This window comes from Gracilinanus agilis, chromosome 4 (genome assembly GCF_016433145.1).
Source record: "Gracilinanus agilis isolate LMUSP501 chromosome 4, AgileGrace, whole genome shotgun sequence".
Taxonomy (NCBI): Eukaryota; Metazoa; Chordata; class Mammalia; order Didelphimorphia; family Didelphidae; genus Gracilinanus; species Gracilinanus agilis.
The window spans coordinates 479,765,729-479,785,278 of NC_058133.1; the positions used below are offsets into that span (position 1 = coordinate 479,765,729).

General features: G+C 42.3%; 1 protein-coding gene across 1 annotated transcript in view; it reads left to right on the forward strand.

Moving 5' to 3' along the window:
• CCT6B (chaperonin containing TCP1 subunit 6B) overlaps window positions 1-17,301 on the forward strand; it is a 140,995-nt gene extending 123,694 nt beyond the window's left edge. Inside the window, exon 14 of the mRNA XM_044675570.1 lies at window positions 17,127-17,301. Coding sequence (XP_044531505.1) covers window positions 17,127-17,301 — 175 coding nt within the window. The remainder of the gene's footprint in view (window positions 1-17,126) is intronic.
• The last annotated feature ends 2,249 nt before the right edge of the window (window positions 17,302-19,550 follow it).

The window sequence follows — 19,550 nt, forward strand, 5'->3', positions numbered from 1 at the left end:
GGTGGTTGAAGGGGGTTGTTGTTTGACAGGTCTGGATTCATAGAACCCCAGTGTCTGCATTGGCAGCTCAGAGTGGTGTCCAGAATTTTGAACTGAAAACTTGGGAAGGGTGGAGATATTGTTTGACACTTGAGTGCCATTTTGTTGGGGGCAGAGGGGGATGGTCATTGGCTTTCCTCTCACTGGTGCTTGTGATGTTGGGCTGAGGTGGGCAGGAAGTGGTGGGCACGGTCCTGGAGAGAGGTGACCATGGAGAAAAAGCTGCTTCGTTTGCCTTGGGGTCTCCTAGAGCTGAGGGTCAGGAGCATCTCTTCCTAACTCTGCCTCTGATGGGTTGGGTTGCTTTGGTTAGATCATATTCCTTCTTTGAACCTCATTTTCCTCATCTGTCAAAAAAGAGGCAGATAGGAAAAAAGAACTCTGGATTTTTAGCTGCAGGACCCAAGTTCAAGTACGGGATCTGCTATCTACTACTTAGGCTCAACTTTCTCATCTGTAAAATGAAGAGGTTGTGGTAGATTATTTCAAAGGTTCTTTTTAAGAACATGGATCATGGAACCATAGAAAAATTTTCTTAATTAATCAATAAAAAAATTAAAAAAAAAAGATTCTTTCCAGCCCCAATAAGCCATGAATTTTTTTCTCAATAAAAGTGTTTACTATACTGAAACCACATGGGATCCTAGATCTAGAGCTGGAAGGGTTCTCAGTCCAATCCTCTCATTTTACAGATGAGGAAACTGAGGCTCAGGGACATTATAAGAAAACCAAGAAGCATTTATTAAATGCCTTCTATGTGCCAGCCAATGTGCTAGGTACTAGTTAGAGACATAAAGATGGTAGTAAAGCAGATACAGACCTGGATCACCTCCATGCCATGCCATACTGGACAAGAGTCCCCCCCCCCTTTTTTTTCCTTAAACACTTACCTTCTGTCTTAGTAGTCATCCTAGGACTGAAAAAAGTAAATACTAGGTCATTGGGGTTAAGTGACTTGCTCAGGGTCACCCAGCTAGGAAGTACCTGAGGCCACATTTAAACCCAGGTCCAACTCCAGGCTTGGCATTCCTCCCCAGCTGCCCCTTTATTTCCTTTCTCAAATGTGGTGCCCAGAACTGAATGCAGCACTTCAGATGAACTCTCATCCGGCAGAGGTAGGACTATTGCTTCCCCCCAGACACTAGGATGCTCTCAAAGCATCTTTAGGTTGGCCTTGATTGCCCAAGTCTCATTACCTTTCAGTTATCCATGTTTGGTGAGGGCTCCTAACCTGTGGTCTGTAGAATTGTGTTTTTAATATTCTGATAACTGTATTCCAAATTCATTGGTTTCCTTTATAATCAACATATTTTATTTTGTGCATTTAAAAACCTTATCCCAAGAAAGAGTCCACAGACTGTCCCAAAGGGACTTGGGTCACAAGAAAGGGGAAGAACCCATGGATCACCCACACCAAACTTTTAAGATCCGAGCCTTGTTTTCCTACTGTGAGAAAAAGAAAGATGGTGTATTCCAAGCCCTGAAAAAGGATTTTACCTTTGATTCTCCATGGATTGGAGTTATCCGTGCACCAGCTCTCTTTCATCCCTAAGAATCCGGGGCAGACCATGAAGGCAGGGCACGAGTTTGGGTTCTCTGCACGCTTCTAAGTGTCTGTTAGCAACATTCCAGGTTTGTGTTGGAACATGCCTCTCTGCAACAGACACAGTCCAATTAAGCGGAACTGTGGCAGAGATAATGTCTTTATGGAAATGGGGCTGGCAGCTGGGGGCTGGGGGTGGCAGCTGAGAAGCGCTTCTCTTCCTAGAATCCTGGATTGTGAGATTTTTCCCAGGGTCTTCCCTGAGCCACTGGAGCCAGCCAGGCAGTGGGGTGCCCATTGGATGGTCAGTGGGGCGCCCATTGGGTGGTCAGTGGGCATTGTCCCATTTCACACCTTTTTCCTTCTCTCTTCTTTCTCTTCCCCTAATCCCTGCCCAATTGACTTGATCTGCATTGAATCAGTGGAACAGGATTTTTAAAAAATCCACTTTATTTTCTATTTTAGAATTGATACCAAGGCAGAAGAGTGGTAAGGGTTAGGCAATTGGGGTTAAGTGACTTGCCCAGGATCACACAGCTAGATGGAACTGAATATATACATATATTAAATATTCATAAATACTTATATTATATACAATCACATTCAATATAATTGGTTTCCTTTATATTTCTCTATTTTTTATTTCATGAATTTTAAAAATATTCTTCTCAGAAGGGTTCCATAGGCTTCATCAGACTTGTCAGAGAGGTCTTTGACACCAAAAAGGTGAAGAAGAAAGGGTGTTTGATTTTAGAGTTGAAAGATCTGTATTCAAATGTGCTTCAAGACCATAAAGTCACTTAAAACAATGAAGTAAAACAAATGGCAGTCATTTATCAAGCTTCACTTGTGAACAAAGCACTCTGCGCAGTACTGATCAGACAAAAAGACATAAATGAAAACTGGCCTCTGCCTTCAAGGAGCTTACATTCTAAAGCTGTGGGAGGGTGTTAGGGATGATTAATTAATTATATTATATTATATAAATAAAAATTAATAATACTTCTTGTTGGTAGAGGCAGTGTGTTTCAGTTGAGAAGAGAGATTTGGATAGATAAAAGTGCCAGGGAAATAAGAAAACGACATGGTCTCTATTCTCCAGGAGTTTACATCCTAATAGTGGAAGACAAAAAAAAATGGTAACTGGAAAGCAGGGGAGAGGAACCATCCAGCCATTTTTGGGGAGGGGCAAGCTGGAGGATGAACAGAAAGACCCTAACAATGGAACCTTGGGAGAGTCACTGATCCTTTCTGGGGTTCAATTTTTCTATCTGCAGAATGGTTAATATTGGGAGTTCTTAACCTTGTTTGTGTGACAGAATCCTTCGGTAGCTTCCTAGTGGAGGTTCATCCTATATGTAGGGGAAATCTCTGGATTCCTTCTTAGAGGTTTAAAAATGTTTTAAAATACATAAAATAAAACAATAGATAATTATTATATATTATAAATAATAATATGTAGTATTATGATATACTAATATGACACATAATTACATAACTATAAAATAATTAAATTATAATTAAAAACAAAAATATTTTTAAATATATAAGATTATAAAGGAAATATGTTATTAAAATATATTTAAAAAATTTCTTGGGGCAGCTGGGTAGCTCAGTGGATTGAGAGTCAGGCCTAGAGATGGGAGGTCCTAGGTTCAAGTCTGGCCTCAGACACTTCCTAGCTGTGTGACCCTGGGCAAGTCACTTGACCCCCATTGCCTACCCTTACCACTCTTCCACCTAGGAGCCAATACACAGAAGTTAAGGGTTAAAAAAAATTTCTTGGACCCCAGATGAAGAACTCCTAGATTAGATGATATCTAAAGATTCTTCCATCTTCAGATTTGTGATACTATGATCTTTTGGCAAATCATGAAGCAAAGCATTGGCTTAATAGGTCTAACTTAATGATGGGGGTGGATCTGGGAAGACCTCATAGAGGAATTGTCACCTCAGCTAGACCTTGAGGAAAGAGAAATTCTGAGAGGTGGAAATGTGGAGGGAAACCTTCTGGGAATAAGGGTGTGTAAATGAATGTGCAGAGGCAGAAGATGAAATGTTGAGTTTTTGGAGAAAATAATCCATTTTGGTTCAAAAGTAGGATTTCTGAAAGACAGAAGTATGAAATAAGAATGGAAATATACATAGGAACCTAGTTGTGATGGCCCTTTAATACCAAAGGGAGAAATTTGTATTTTTTTCCTTAAGGTAATAGGGAGCTACTGAAAAATTTTGAGCAGGACCAGACCTCTCAAGAAGATTATTTTGTCAGTTATATAAAGGGATGGATTAGAAAGGGGAGAAACTGGGAGCAAGACAACTAATTAAGAAGCTATTTCAGCTGTCCAAGTGAAAGGTGATGAAGGCATCAATTAACTATATCAGAGGAGAGAAGAGGACAGATGAGTGTCATGTGGAGATAGAATTGCTAAGACTTGATAATTAATTAGATATATGGGATGAGGGATAATGAAAAAAAGGATGATCCTGAAATTATGAGTGGGTGACTTGGACAGTTATGATGAATTCAGCAGAAATGGGCAAGTTCAAAGGTAGTATATATGGGAGAGTAGTAAGAAGATAAATAAGTTTGTGTTTGGCATGTGATGTTTAAGAAACATCAAGGAGATATCTAATAGGCAGTTGGCAATGGAGGACCGAAATTCAGGAGATGCCATAAATTTCAATGAAACTGGGAGACATGAAGAAGTTGCTGCTAGCCTTGTGACTCTGGGCAAGTCACCCCAATTGCCTATTCCTTATTAGTCTGCTGTCTTGGAACCAGTGCTAAGTATCGATTAGAAGATAAGGGTTATAAAAAAAGAAAAAGAAGTTGCTGCTGAAGAAAGGAAGGTTCACAGGTTTTCCTCAGTTTTAATAATTGTCTGAAGGCAACAAGAAACATGATTGCATGGGGTATTTGGTCATCTTCTATTGCTATACACATGGAAAAAGATCATCATGAACTTAATTCCAACTTATGCACCAACCTCAGTTGGAGAAGATGAAGAGATAGCAAAATTATGTGAACTTACTACAGATCTCCAAATAAAACCAATATGTACTTTTATACTTGGTGGCTTTAGTGGAGAATGGGAATGGGTAAAGATAGTGAAAAGTATCTTGTAAAATATGGGCTGGAGAAAGAATTGTGGATGGCCCAGAAAACTTAAGCCTCTATACCATAAATGCTTTCTTTGAGAGAAAAACAAATCAGAAGGCACAGAAGAGAACCCAAAGAAGAAATTTATTATATTTTAACAGGCAGGAAACAATTAATTACTGAATTTCATGGTGGGAACTGAATAGCATCACCAAAAAATGTATCTTAACAGACAGGAAACAACCAATTATTAAGACCACTGACTTAGAGGACAAAGATGAAAATTAATTCAAAACTAGAAGGAACAAGAAAAAGATATGGTATGTAACCACAATATTATTCCTCATGGTATTTTATGTTTGTTAATCATGGAATGCTATGGAGTCCAAGGAATGGAAACTGAGGACAATCCAAAGGGCAATGAAGATGTAGATGATGGGTTTGAGTAGGTGGAAACACATCACAGTTATAGAATTATGAAAAAATAGTGCAAATGATGTCAGCAGAGAAATTAATGATTGAACAAAAACATGAGCTCATCACATTTGAACCCAAGACCTCCCTTCTCCATTGAACCACCTAGCTGCTCCCAGAAGCCAGGTTTTTAAAATTAATTTGGGAATTCAGGAAGCCCATTCTCTGCTCTTTAGGGAAAGAGGAATAGGACACAGGGAACTTTCCTTGCTAAAGTTAAATCTCTGAGTCCATTGAGAAATGAAGATTAGAACTCTTCTCTCATTCTTTTAACTGATGACTCTCCCACTCATCTATCTCAGGGCAGGTAGAACCTGGGGGCCAGGGAGAAGAGGAAGTGTATAGTGATGGAGGAGGGAGGCACTTATTTTGAGGTTCCCAGGATGTGGAACCGCAAGAGGCATTAATAATCTTTTAGTTCAGTTCTGTCATTTTAGACAAGGAAATTGAGGCTTGAATTTAACAGATAGTTAAAGTACCCAAACCTGGACTTGAGCTGTGAGGCCCCCTGACTTCTGGTATGATGCCAGTGGCCATGAGTTCAAACCCATCATCTACCTCTCCATTGCCCTTTGGATTGTCCTCCTTGGACATTCCTTGGAGTCCATAGTGCTCCATGATTAATAAACATAAAATAATAAGGGAAGCATAATATTAATAACTGCTTATTGGATGATCACTGGATTAAAGAAAGACTGATGACCTGAAGAATGGAAAGAGGGTAGGAATGAAGAGTGGTCGAAAGGGCATGAGTGGTTCTGAACCTGGAGCTGTTTGATAAAAGCAGATGGTATAGTGGAAGGAGAAGATTGACTGTTCAGTTGTATCTGACTCTTGGTGACCCCATTTGGAGTTTTCTTGGCAAACATACTGGAGTGGTTTACCATTTTCTTCTCCAGCTCATTTGACAGGTGAGGAAACTGAGGAAAACACGGTTAAGTGGTTTGTCCTGAGTCACATAGCTAGGAAGTACATGAGGCCAGCTTTGGAATCAGGTCTTCCTGACTTTAGACTTGACACTCTATCCATTGTACCACCTCGATGCTCTGGAATCAGAAGGAATTAGAAGACTAAGTTTAAATCTTGGCTGTGGCTTCCTGTCCATGAGACTCTGGGCAAGTCATTAACCTGAGTTTCCTCATCTGAAAAACGAGAGGGTCTAAATGCTCCTTACGTTCCTTTTTCCTCTCAATATTAGGAGCTTGAGTCAGGACTGGCTTCACTACTCATCCCATCCTACTTGAATTCTCCATCAAATACTGAGGCATCGGTCTGTTATTTTCCAAAACTCTGAGAATTCTCAGGCTTTAGGGAGAAAAGCCACCTACTCCCTCTGTAGCCTATGGGGGGCAGTCTTACCCTGTGGACTTGCTATTGAGTATGGTATATGGAGACAATTTTGGGGGAAATGAGGGTGGAATTGTGCTGAGGAGAGCAAGGGGTGCTGGGCAGGCTGGAACAGAGAAAGGGAGAGTCCCAAAGGCTGAGGCATGGTCCTTCTTTCCTCCAGTCCTCTCCCAGGAGAGGGGGATATGAGTCATTTTCCACTGAGCCCCTGAGGATCCAGTAGAGATCCCTGATTATACTTATTTTTAAAAAGTCCTTCCCTTTCATCTTAGAATCAATACTGTGCATTGGGTCCAAGACAGAAGAGTGGTGAGTTCTAGGCAATGGGGGTTAAGTGATTTGCCCAAGTGTCTGAGACCAGATTTGAACCCAGGACCTCTGGTGTCCAGGCCTGACTTTCAATTCACTGAGCTGCCCACCCATTATGCTTTTAAAAATTCAATCCTGTCTTCTCCTCATTGCTCAAAGTCCCAAGGCTCCTCTCTACCCCATGTGCTTAGGCTAGAGCTGGAGCCAAATCCAAGATTGTAGAGTGAGAACTAGAAGGGACTTTACAAGTCACTGAGTCTATCCCCTTCATTTTACTGACCCAGAACCAGAGGCCCATTGAAATTTAGTGACATTGCCTAGGGTCCCATAGCCAGTGAGTGTCTGAAGCAGAATTTGGATTCAGGCTCCAAGTCCTAGGTTCTTGATCTAGGGGACCATGCATGGCTTCATGGAGGTCCCCTAATGAAATCCTAGAATGGAGTTACTTGGACTCTTAGTGGGTACGAGGGAAGGAACTAGAGAAGGCTCTGGTCATTTGGGTGATGGAAGATATAGGGTGATAGGATAATGGGATCTTAGAGCTAGAAGAGATCTCAGAAAACAAATAGCACCATCACTTTATTTTACAGATGAGGAAACTGAGGCCTGGTGAGGTAACAAATGATAGGCAGGATTCAAACCTAGATCCCTGGACTCTCAATATCTTTCCATAGTGTAGCAGCTCTAGGATCAAGGCCTACTTAGTCAGGAAGGGCTCCTCTAAGGTTGTAAATTTTGTGATTTTACCATTAAAGACTGTAGCTTGAGAAGATGGCTTATGTAGCCCCAACCAGAGGTGAGGTCAGCCAAAAAGGGGCTATCAGGATCTAGCTGCCTTCTGCCTCCACTGATAAGTTGAAAGAAAACAGGAGTAAGCTTGAAGCAGAAACATTTAGGTTGGCTATCAGGACCAGAGCAGTAATTAGCAATTAGGTTCCTGGGACAAGAGCATCAGAAAATGAATCAGAGGGTAAGTGGGGGTGGGGAAAGAGAGAGGAAGAGAAAAGAAAAGAGGGTGAGGAAAGGAGAGAGGAGGGGGGAAAATATGAGGTAGGCAAGAAGGAGAGAGAAGGTGTAGAGAGAGAGAGAGAAGGAAGGGAAGGAGAGAGAAAAAATGGGAGACACAGAGACATAGAGAGAGGGAAGATAGAGAGAGGGAAGATAGAGAGAATGGAAGAGAGAAAGAATAGGGAAGGGGGAGAGGAAGAGGGAGGGAGACGGAGACAGACAGAGAAAGAGGGGGGATAGAGATAATGGAAAAGAGAGAGAATAGGAGAGAGAGAGAAAGAATAGGGGAGAGAAAGAATAGAAGGATGTTTCTTCATTCATTGTGGAAGGAATCAGAGACCCCAAAACAGGGACACTGAGGTGGCTGCTGGGAGGTCTTTGGGAGAGAAAGAGATAGGGCCAAGAAGCTCTTACTTGGGGTGTGACCCCTGGGTGAGAAAATGGCCACTTAATTTACTGTTCTCACTGACTTTGTTGTTTGTACCAGCCCCAAGAGGACAAATCCTTCCAGGGTCCTCTAAATTTTGGTGTCCTGTCACAGAGGTCTGGCTACTTCTCCCTCATAGCTCATACACAGATTGGAAGGAGTGCATGCCCATTATGCCATTCAATCCTTCCATCATTTTGGAGGCAGGGGAAGGTCAATCACTAATGTTTCCTCTTTTATTTTGGAATGACTGTTTTCTGGAATTTGTCTGAAAGGTCTGTGGTTCAGCTTTTCTTTCACCGTATGATTTCAGGATGGCCCCTGATTCACTGATATGGTTTTGCTTTTAATTCAGTGAAGGTTCTTTCTTTCAGAAAACTGCCTTAATATATTTTTAAATGTTCTCTATAATTAGCCAGAGTGATTGAAATTCATCTTTGAAACTGACAGGGATTTTAGTTGCCATAGGCAAGATGAAGAAGGGAAATTTAGTAGAAAAAGCCCTGGATTTCAAGTCCTAAGACCTGGGTTCAAATCTTGTTTCTAATATGTATTAACCTACCAGCCTCTCAATTTCCTCCTCTGCAAAATTGAAAAGGTTAGACTAGATGATATAATATTTTTTCCATTGCCAGGTGCTATGAATGTGACATCACCTTCATTTTTCTAGAAATGGACCCTGGTGGAGAGAGAAACTCCTCCCCAAATTTTTGTGGAACTTTTGGTAAAGTCATTGCCTGCCTTGATTTATCTCCACCTTCAAATCCTATCTTCTTTTAGGAAATCTCTCTGTTTAACTGTTTTTATAGTATATCTTTATGTATGCAGGAATCCTGACTCCCTATCACTTAAGAAGTTTCCATAGGGGTAGAAACAACTACTGTTCCTTCAGACTTGGGGCTTCTTAGGACTTATGTTGACTTCCTTGATTTTTTCCTACAGTCAACTATATTGTGAGCATGGGCATGGGGATAGGAGTGAGGGGGTCATGGGCAGAGATTGCTGTTAGTTATAGTTGAGAACTGAGCAGGAGAGAAAGAGAGAAGGAGAAGAAGGAGGAGGAGGAGGAAGAGAAGGAGAAGCAGGAGAAGGAGGAGGAGAAGGAGGAGAAGGAGGAGGAGGAGGAGAAGAAGAAGAGACAGAGACAGAGAGATAGAGAAACAAGCACACACAGAGACAGAGAGGCAGAGAAATAGAGAGACAGAGAGACAAAGACAGACAGAGACAGATAGACAGAAAAAGAGGTAAAGAGAACAGAGAAAGGAGAGGAGACACAGAGAGAGAAAGAAGAGAGAAGTGAGAATGCAACAGAAAGAGGAGGGAGGCATAAGAAACAGTCAGAGAAGAAAGAAGAGAGAGGAGAAATATAGAGAGGGAAGATGGAGGGAGAGGAGAGGGGAGAAGAGAAAAAGAAGGTAGAATTAGTTGAATCACTCCATGCAGAATTGGTAGTACTTGGAGCCTCTGCTGCCAGAGGCTTCCTTTTAATTACTATTTGTAGGTGGTTTGGGGAGCCTGCGGTGACCGTTCTTTCATCTGGCTGGAGGAGGCTTATCTCCCCACTGAGCTACAGGAGAAATGACTTTGTAAGCGGCTGGATACATTACCTTTGATGGAGTCTCCATGGGCACCTCTGGGTCCAAACTACAGGGATGGGTAGAAGGCAGGATACTCGGGCTGTGCTGATTGGGGCTCAATTCCCTTTCACCACCTTACCCTAAATTTTTGTAATCAACAAAGGCTTTCTCTGTCATCTGGACCCGTATTATCTGATCCTCCTCTCATGTCTCCACACTATCAGGATGTCGAATGGGCTGCCTAAAATGGTAGTGAGTACCCCAACACTGGAGGTCTTCAAGCAAAGCTGGATGACAACCTTGTCAGGCCATCTTGTAGAGGATATTCTTGTTGAGGTATAGATCGGACTCAGTGCTCTCTGAAGTCCCTTCCAACTCAGAGATTCTGTGACTGTGTGATATTTAGTTGCCATTTGATTGGGATTTTATTCAGATATAGTCTAACTGGCATTCATATTCATAACCAGTACTCAGTGCACAGTAGGTACTAAGTAAATGTTTTTGGTTATAGGTCTTCTCTCCTTCAATTAGATTTTAAGATCTAGGAGAGGAGAGTCCATGTTGGTCATGGACTCACACATCTGAGAGTTGGAAGGCATCCCAGAAGCCCTAGAATGATAGTGTTAAAGTCAGAGGGGGCTTGGGGGGTGTCATTGAGTCCTACCTTCCTTTCCCTCTGTTTTACAGATGAAGAGACTTTTTCTCTTTCCATCATACTACCCCTAGACCTGCATGAAAATCCAGCTCCGGAAGCATGCTGGCTCTGTGGCTATGGGAAAGTCACATAATCCATTAGTGTCTCTGGGGAGTAACTCAGTAAATTCTGGAGCAGGCTGGTTCTGTCTTGTAAGAGGGAGCTCCCTAACCCAGTGAAATCACAGGCTAAGTCTCAAATGTGCTGATCATGGAGACTCCTTTTCTCTGAAAAGGGCTAAATTTTCCTTCTTTACATAATCCCCTCCCACCTTCAGAAACTAGGCTAGCATTCATATGTAAAATACCAAGGGAAAGTTGTAAACCTCTTCATCAAAAGGATTTGTCCTCTCACTGGAGAAGACATCCTGAGGCTTTCTCCTGGCAAAGGCCAAACATTTCAGAAATAAGGAAAACTCTCATGGGATCCCGGTGTCCCTGTGGATTATCTATCGATCTCCTAGCTCTGTGGTTTTATTACTTCCTGCTATTTTTGTCTTATCTGGATTTAACTGCCTTCTTCCCCCTGGAAGTTCTCACCCTTCCTCAAATATTACAACTTGATAGATGAGGGTCCAAATGGGCCCCAAATCAAAGAGTCTTCAGAACCCCCTAGCACCTGGGATTACAGGTAAATCATATGCCCTTGTTAAAGGATCTTAAGGAAAGATGTTTCCTCGGCTTCTTTCAAGACTTGGCTTGAATCCTACCTTCTGTAGGAGACCTTTCCTCTGTCCTCCCAGCTGCTAGTGCCTTCTCTGAGATTACCTTGTATCTAATAGATATAAAACTACACACACATGTATTTGTATATACATATATGTAGATGCATGTAGATATACATGTATGTGTAAACATTAGATATCTAGCTATTTTTATATTTGTTTCCTCCACTAAGAGTAATTTCCTTAGAGACAGAGACCATTTTTTGTTTTATTTGCCTGGCACATGATAAGCACTTAATAAATCCTGAGAAGGACAGCCAAGTGGCACCATAGTACACAGAGTGCCAGGTCTGGAGTCAGGAAGACTCATTTTTCTGAGTTCAAACATGGCCTCAGACACTTACTAGCTGTGCAACCCTGGGCAAGTTACTTATCTTTGCCTCAGTTTCCTCATCTGTCAAACGAGCCAGAGAAGGAAATGGCAAACCATTCAAGTATCTTTGCCAAGAAAACCCCAAATGAGGTCACAAAGAGTTGGATATGACTGAAAACAATTGAACAACAATAACCACAAAAATGTTGAGTATGAGGGCGTCCATTGAGATTTGGAGCTGGAAGGAATCTTAAATATCAACAAATATTTTACAGAAGACTGCTAACCCTGAGGGCTTGTGGGGAGGGGACATGGAAGCTGAGCAAGCTGTAAAGAGGCAAGCAGGTGGGGGAAGGAGGTAGATGCCATCTTGAACATGAGACATAAGCACGGGGACATGCACATTGGATAAAGGAGTTTGAGAATAGCTTTGAGAGATCCTGAATGAGGATATTTCAATCACTGTCTTCTGGATAAATCCTGTACTGCTGATCCAGCTCAGGCCAGGGATAGAGACTAATGATCTTCTTCCCTCTCCCTACTCTTTTTTCTCTCTCTCTGGAGAGGGCTGAAAGTATAGCATGTCATTTACTCACTTTAAGCTCATGCTTTTCTTTGGGCTTGGGAAGAGTTAGGTTTTGCTGTGAATTTTGTTTTATTTCTTTAGCCAGTGAATGTGATAAACTGTTGATCAACAGAAATCCAAAGCTTTGTGTTGCGTGTCTTAGTTAATACTTATAGATATACAGTAGGTGGAAGAGAGTATCTCTCTCTCTCTCTCTCTCTCTCTCTCTCTCTCTCTCTCTCTCTCTCTCTCTCTCTGAAAAATGAAATGTCTCAGACTGAATGTGGGGGCTTGGAGCTAATTTAGACTAGTTGAACAAAGTGATAAAGCAGTATTGAACTGTGCAATGAAACGAGAATCCATATCCTCCTAGATTTAATTCCAAATGAGTAAGAAACCATTCTAGGTTGAGCAAGAAGCAAGCTTCAGAACATTTTTTATTTTCCTTCTTATTTGAGAGCCATGTTTTTGAAAAGCAATCCATAACTAAAGAAGGGAAAGGGAAGCAAGTTGCTTAGAAAGGGAAGCCACCTCCCTAAATGTGCTGCTAGGAAAGCTGAGTCCATGTGAAGGGAGCAGAGATAGTTGTAAGAGCATATTCAATAAATCTACTGGCTCAGTGGCTGATTAAAATCTTGGCCTGCCTACCTCTCTGGTGATGTCTGCTCTCATACTGATAGTGGCAGAATAAAAGACTGGAAAGATTAACTCAGATAACGGTACTCCTTGAGGGCAGAGGGCAGTTTCATGTTTGCCTTTTATCCCTAGAACCTAGCACAAGTTTTTGCGTGTAGAATCCAACAGAGAATAACTGTTGAATTGAGTTGTCTGGACTCTGTTCTTACTTTCCCTTTTCCCTTTTTGGGCTGGGATTGGGGTTGTGGAGAGTCTTCCCTCTTTTCCTTTTTTTCAGGGAGTCTTAGGGATATTGGATTGGGAGGGTAGTTCTAATATCTTCCACCTGTCATCATTGGCCCTTGAGGGTCTTTAGGCTGATGAAGAACCACTCCTGGCAGCAAAGGTGTGTCTGTTATATACCCGTGGGAGTCCCGTGATTGGTGGAAAGAAGGGAGTGCTTGTTGAATGAGTTTCAAGTGCCTTTTGATTAGTTTTACAAGAGGCCTCCAACTCTAGCAATTCCACTTACCAAGATTCCTGTGGGAGGGAATGGGGTGAGAAGGGAGATCATAGCTATGTTTTTTTTAACTAAATACTCAGTTTTATAGAAATTGAATGATCCCTATCCCCATTTTCTTTCTTGCTCCAGCTTTCTCCTTCTGTCCTACTGTTTCCCTAGAATTAGAGTCCTAGGATCTTTTGTAGTAAACATATTCTGAATCTTGCCAAATAAAAATCCACTGAGAACCCAACAGGAAGGGGATATGGGAAAGAACTGGGACAGCCTTCCCCTTGAGGTTGCCCATTTGGTTTCATTTGGGTCCTGCTGCATGATTTTTTTTTTGTGTGTGTGTGTCTTCAGGTTAGGGTGGTAGTGATGTAGTTTAAAGTAATAGAAGTATTAGATAGTGGAAAGAAGAGATAGAGTAACCAAGTGATTTGGATTCAAATTCTGGCTCTGCTGTTTGCCCTCGGTATGCCTGTACTTAAGTAGAATAACTTTTCAGTTTCCTCTTTTGTAAAGTAAGGGGGTTGAATTTTTTACTATTCCTTCCAGCTCCAAATCCCTAGTGATTCCTTCATTCCTAGCTTCTTGGTAGGATGTGTTTATGGCTGTTCTGGCATTTGGGATCATAGGATCTGTGTTATTTGGAATTTTGGGGGTTCCATTGAGAGGTATTTGGGGTTCATTTGAGGTTCTAAATATTCAGATATATGATAAACTTCCTGTGGACATTTGGGGGACTTGGAAACTACATTTCCCATGACTCAATGGGTTTCCAGTCTTATGTGATGACGTGAGCAAACGTAAAGTGTAGCTTAAATAGAAAGGACTTGATTGGGCCTCGCTTTCTTTGGTTACGTGGGAGCCAGGTGGGAGAAGGTATGGCAGGGAATTTGAATTAGATCTAAGCAGGTGCATGGTCATTTTATATTTTACCAACATGGCCTGAATTAAAATATTCATACTTCTATTAATATCCATCTATATTCATCTTAAATATAACAGTGCATACAGTAAAAAGATGAGGGTCCACTGAATCAAGCAATCAAATCACCCACTGTTAAGATTCTATGACCCTATACTTAAAAAAACAACAATAAACCCTTACCTTCTGTCTTAGAATCAATAGTATGCATTGGTTCCAAGGAAGAAGAGCTATAAGGATTAGACAATGGGAGTTAAATGACTTGCCCAGGGTCATTCAGCTAGGAAGTGTCTGAAGTTAGATTTGAATCTAGGACCCCTGGCTCTCAATTATTCATTGAGCCACTCTTGCATACTTGCATACATCTCCCACCCTGATACTTTTGACAGGTGAGAACACATTTCTATGACATCACTCTATCCTGGGCTTAGACTGTGTGAAACATCTTTGATTCGATTAGATTAATGAATTGGAAGGATGTATAGGATAGGTATAAGGACTAGTTGAGGAAACTTGTTTGTTCCTTGGAGGTCATCTATAAAATGGCAGAGAAGATAAATGACTTTCCCAGGATAATACAGATGGTAAGCATCTGAAATGGAATATGAGCTCAGGTCATCATAACCCTAACTTCAATGCCCTAGTCCTTACATCATACTGCCTCTCTGATCATTTACCCGTCATTTTATAGAGGATGAAACTGAGGTCTGGAGATACTAAGGGAATTAGGAAGACTAATCTTCCTGAATTCAAATCCAGCCTCAGACACTTACTAACTCAGTGATCCTGGGCAAATCACTTCATTCTGTTTGTTTCAGTTTCCTTATCTGTAAAATGAAGAAAATGGCAAACTACTCTACTATTTTTACCAAGAAAATCCCAAATAGAGTAACAGGGTGTTGCACATGGCTGAAAACAACTGAACAACAACATATATACATATATACATGTATATACAGAATAAATATGAGATAGTTAAGTCAAATGTAATTCAGGAGGAAGCTAGCTGTTGGAAGGTGATTCTAGAAAGGGCTTATGAAAGAAATGAGAAGGGAAATCATTTTAGGCATGGGAGATTGGACCTCACTAGAATTTTGGCTGGACTGTAGAGTATGTGATAGGGTGTAATATGAAGTGTAGCTTGAAAGGTATTTTTAGGAACAGGTTGTTAAGGGCTTTAACAGGTAAATCATTTATATTTGTTCCTGGAGACAATAGGGAGCTACTGGAGTTCATTGAGCAGAGGTGTGACATATTTAGATCTGAACTTTAGGAAAATCTTTTTGATTATGTGGAGGATGGATTGGATCAGGGAGATCAATGAAGAACTTATTACAATAGTCCAAGCAAAAGATGATCTGAATAGAAAAAAAGGGAACAGCTCTATGTAGTGGAACACACTTCTGATTTCCAATACTGGGAAGGCTGAGGCTAGTAGATCTCTTGAACTCAGGAGTTCTGACTACAGTGAGCTATATTCTGACAGAATTTCGCCAATGAACTTTGTTATCAATCTGGTGAACCTTGGGAGAAAGAGTGGAGGAAGTCTAGCTAGGTTATCTAGAGAGAGGCAAACAGGTCTAGGCAGAAATGAAGTGTCTAAGCTCCTATGCCTTATCTGAGTGGATTTAGACCCTATACTTCCTGCCTGGGCAACAAAGGAAACTTTAGTCTCAAATAAAGGACAGGGAACATAGGGGAGAGATGTTGTGGAGGCAAAAATGACAAGAGTTGGCAAGTGACTGAATAAGGGATAGTAAGAAATATGTGAGGTTATGAACTTGGGGCACTGGAAGTATGGGGGTTCCCTCAAAAGAAGAAATTACATTCAGGATTCAATATTTATATTATCTGTGTTTGATGGTCTGTATTCTCCTCATCCAGTAAGCATTTATTATGTTCTATGCATTGTGTTTGATGTTGGATCAACACAAATCCTGGCAACAACTCTATCTCTCCATCAAATTGTAATTTCAATGAGGGCAGTCGATTCCCTAAACTTTGTATTTCCCTTGAGGGCCAGCTCACTGATTTGAACTGGGTAGAGGCTGTTGGTGTGAATTGTGGAGAGAGCCATAACATCCTAGCTTTAGAACCGGAAGGCATCTTAGAGGCCATATAATGCAACCCTCTTATTTTACATATGAGGAAACTGAGGCTCAGGGAGATGAAGTGATGAGACTCAGAGAAATTCTGCAATTTGCCACAAATTATACAAGTTGTCAAAGTGGGATTTGAATTCATTACTTGTCACTCTATTGTCATTGTTATTTTCATTGTACCATGCTGACTTCTCCAAACATGCAGCTAATAGCAGCCCTTGAGGGGAAGAATTAGGTCTGTGAATGCTGAATAAGGTGAGTCTGGATAGAGGCTAGGTCAAGAAGGGGGAATCTTTTCTCATCCTCTCCTTGCCATCTTTTGTCTATCTGGCCTCTCCCATCCTGTTCTCTCTCTATTTGATCTCCCTTTCCCCATCCTCTGTCTATTCAATTTCCCCCTCCCCATCCTCTATTTGGTCCCTCCCTCCCTTCTTCCCTCTCTCTCCTCCTTCCCATCGCCTCTCAATTCAGTCTCTCCTTCCCCATCCTCTGTCTATTCTGTTTCTTCCTCCCCATTCTTCCCTTCCCTTCCCCACCCTCTGTCTGTTTGATCTCTCCCTCTACATCCTCCCCCTCCTCTTCTCTCCGATCCTCCCTGACTCTGCCCCAAATCCAGCACCTCTCATGATCAGCCCCCCCCCCCCCATTTCCTCCAGTGCAGCCCCAGTCCTGCCAGTGTATGAATTATTCAGGTGGAGTGCTTGTTAGAGAAGAGGACTATTACTTGGACAAATATTCTTCCGAGAGCTGTTGGTGGGGGCAGCAGCAGAGATAGATATCCAGCCACATTGTTAGGGCAGCGCTGGAGAGGGAGGGGGGATGACTCCTCCCTCCATCCTCTTGGTAATTAAAGGTCAAGAGAGGCCCGGACTGGGGCTGGAGACCTGGCCGGGGAGGCCCGCATCCACGAGGCGCCCCTTCCACCCTGCATGGTCTCACATCTCTCCCTCCCTTTCTCCAGGTCCCCCTCCCTCCTCCTCGCGCTGCTCCAGGCTCAGACGCAGGGCCCCGCGGCCCCAGGGCTTTAGGGCCGAATGATGGAGGAGAGAGAAGGCTCAGGTTCGCGGATTGATGTTTTCGATTTAAAGAAAGAAAAGCCGCCTGGGCCAGGCTTGGTGAGAGATGGCGGGAGCTGCCCGGGTTGCGGGGAGCTTATTATGTAGATGTGCTTAAGCTCTCACGTCTGGGATGGATGTCTTCCATAAAGCAGAGAGGGGTCGCGACCCCCTGGGGTGTTTTCCTGCTAAGACGCTGAGAGGGCCATTTTTCAAGTTGGCGCAGGAAGCGGGCCCAGAGCACTTGGTGGGAGAGGGGCTGGCTATCCGGAAGGAGGAAGGACTCTTAGGGGCTTCCGTGGCTCCGGGGGATCCCCTTCCCCTAATGATTGAGGGCTAAGGGAGAAGGGCAAAGACTGGTAGGCTGCTTGGAAGGGAGAGGGGGGAAGCAGCGGCAGTGGCCAGTAGCATGGCCTTCTGGAATGCTGATAATGGTCCGCATTTAACAGTGCAGAAGGAAAGAACAAAAAACCCCAAACTGAACATTGAGTAATTGTAGCAATGGAGTCTGACCCCAGGAGAAGAGTTAAGAAAAAGCAACGCTTTCTCTCCTTTCCAGAGGTGGAAGACCGTGGATGTGGAGCATAGCATACATCTGTGATCAGAGCCTGTTTGTTTATTAGTTTCCCCTTTAATACTGTTTTTTACAAGGCTAGATTCACTGGCAAAGAGAAAGTGGGGGGATATATCGGAAAATGAGGGTGATGTAAAAACAAACGATATCAGTAACATTAAGAAATGTCATTCAAAGAATAGAATAGCCATTTATTAAGAATTTACTAAACATGGAGTGTAACTATAATAGATGGGGGTACAAAGAAAAAGAAAAGGTGCTCTGTTCTCAAGGAGTTTCCATCTTAATGGGAATGACAACATACATAAATAAAGCAGGTACAAGATAAATCCAGGCCTCAGTTTACCCACTTGTAAAATGAAGAGCTTGAAGTAAATAATCCAGGAGATTCCTTCCCATCTTAAATCTGTGAGATCATGTCCCTTTTGCCCCATTTTCAACATTAGAATTCAATCCAGATTTTTCCTGCCCCAAGTCTTGCTTGGTCTAACTCTCTCTGGGCTGGAGCCTGGTGAGAAGGTTGGAAGTGCCCAGATACTGCTGGTGCCACCCTTCTGATTGTTCCCAGACTGGATTCCAGTCTCTCCCCTGTACTAGCCCCTCTTTTGAGCCCAGTCAGTCCTATCCTAGCTTTGACGGCTTGATGTTCACGGAGCCTTTGAAAATTTCATGGATAATTCAGGAACACAAATCAAACAGGAGGATGGAAGGTCTGAATTTATGGAGAAAAATGAGTCAAACTCGGAGATATATGGAGCATCTCATCAGCATAAAGGAGGAGGCTGAGGGAAGATGGAAGGAGAGGGAGGGCTAAGGGATGTGTGTGTGTGTGTGTGTGTGTGTGTGTGTGTGTGTGTGTGTGTGTGTGTAAAGTGGGGTTGATGGTGGAGGGGGCACAGAGCTGGGGGGGCAGTTCAGGCTTTCAGCATTCCTCACAGGCACAGCCTCTTTTCTCATACTATTATACACCCACTGGAGCACAAAAAGATGCCCTGATCATACTAGGGTATCAACCAATCAAATAATCCATCAGCCTTTAAGTGCCTACCGTGTGCCAGGCATTGTATGGAGGGGTTGGGGATACAAAGACAAAATGGAAACTTGTTCTTTACCTTAAGGAGATTCAAGAAGACTCTGAGTGTCTTGATGCCTAAGATCTGTGCTTTCTGAATTGTTCCTGTGTGACCCGCAATAATGCCTGGGCACCAGTTGTATGCAGAACACATTACTGGGAACTCAACTACAGAAGCAGGAGAGAACTTCTGTTCTTAGAACATCCTCCCATAAGCTTCTTGAGGGTAGGGGCTGGCTCATTTTTGGCTTTGTATCTCCAAACACAAGGCATATATTTGATGCTAAATAAATGTTTGTTGGAGCAAGCTAGGTGGCACATTGCATAGAGTGGATAGTGAATTCATATTCTTAAGTTCAAATCTGGGCTCAGACTAGATTTATGATCATAGGCAAGTCATTTCACCTTGTCTGCCTCAGTTTCCTTATCTGTAAAAATGAGCTAGAGAAGGAAATGGGGAACTACACCAGTATCTTTGCCAAGAAAACTCCAAATGGGGTCATGAAGAATTGGGCATGACTGAAATGACTGAACAACAGCAAATGTTTGTTGAATTGAATGGATTAAGGGAAAATA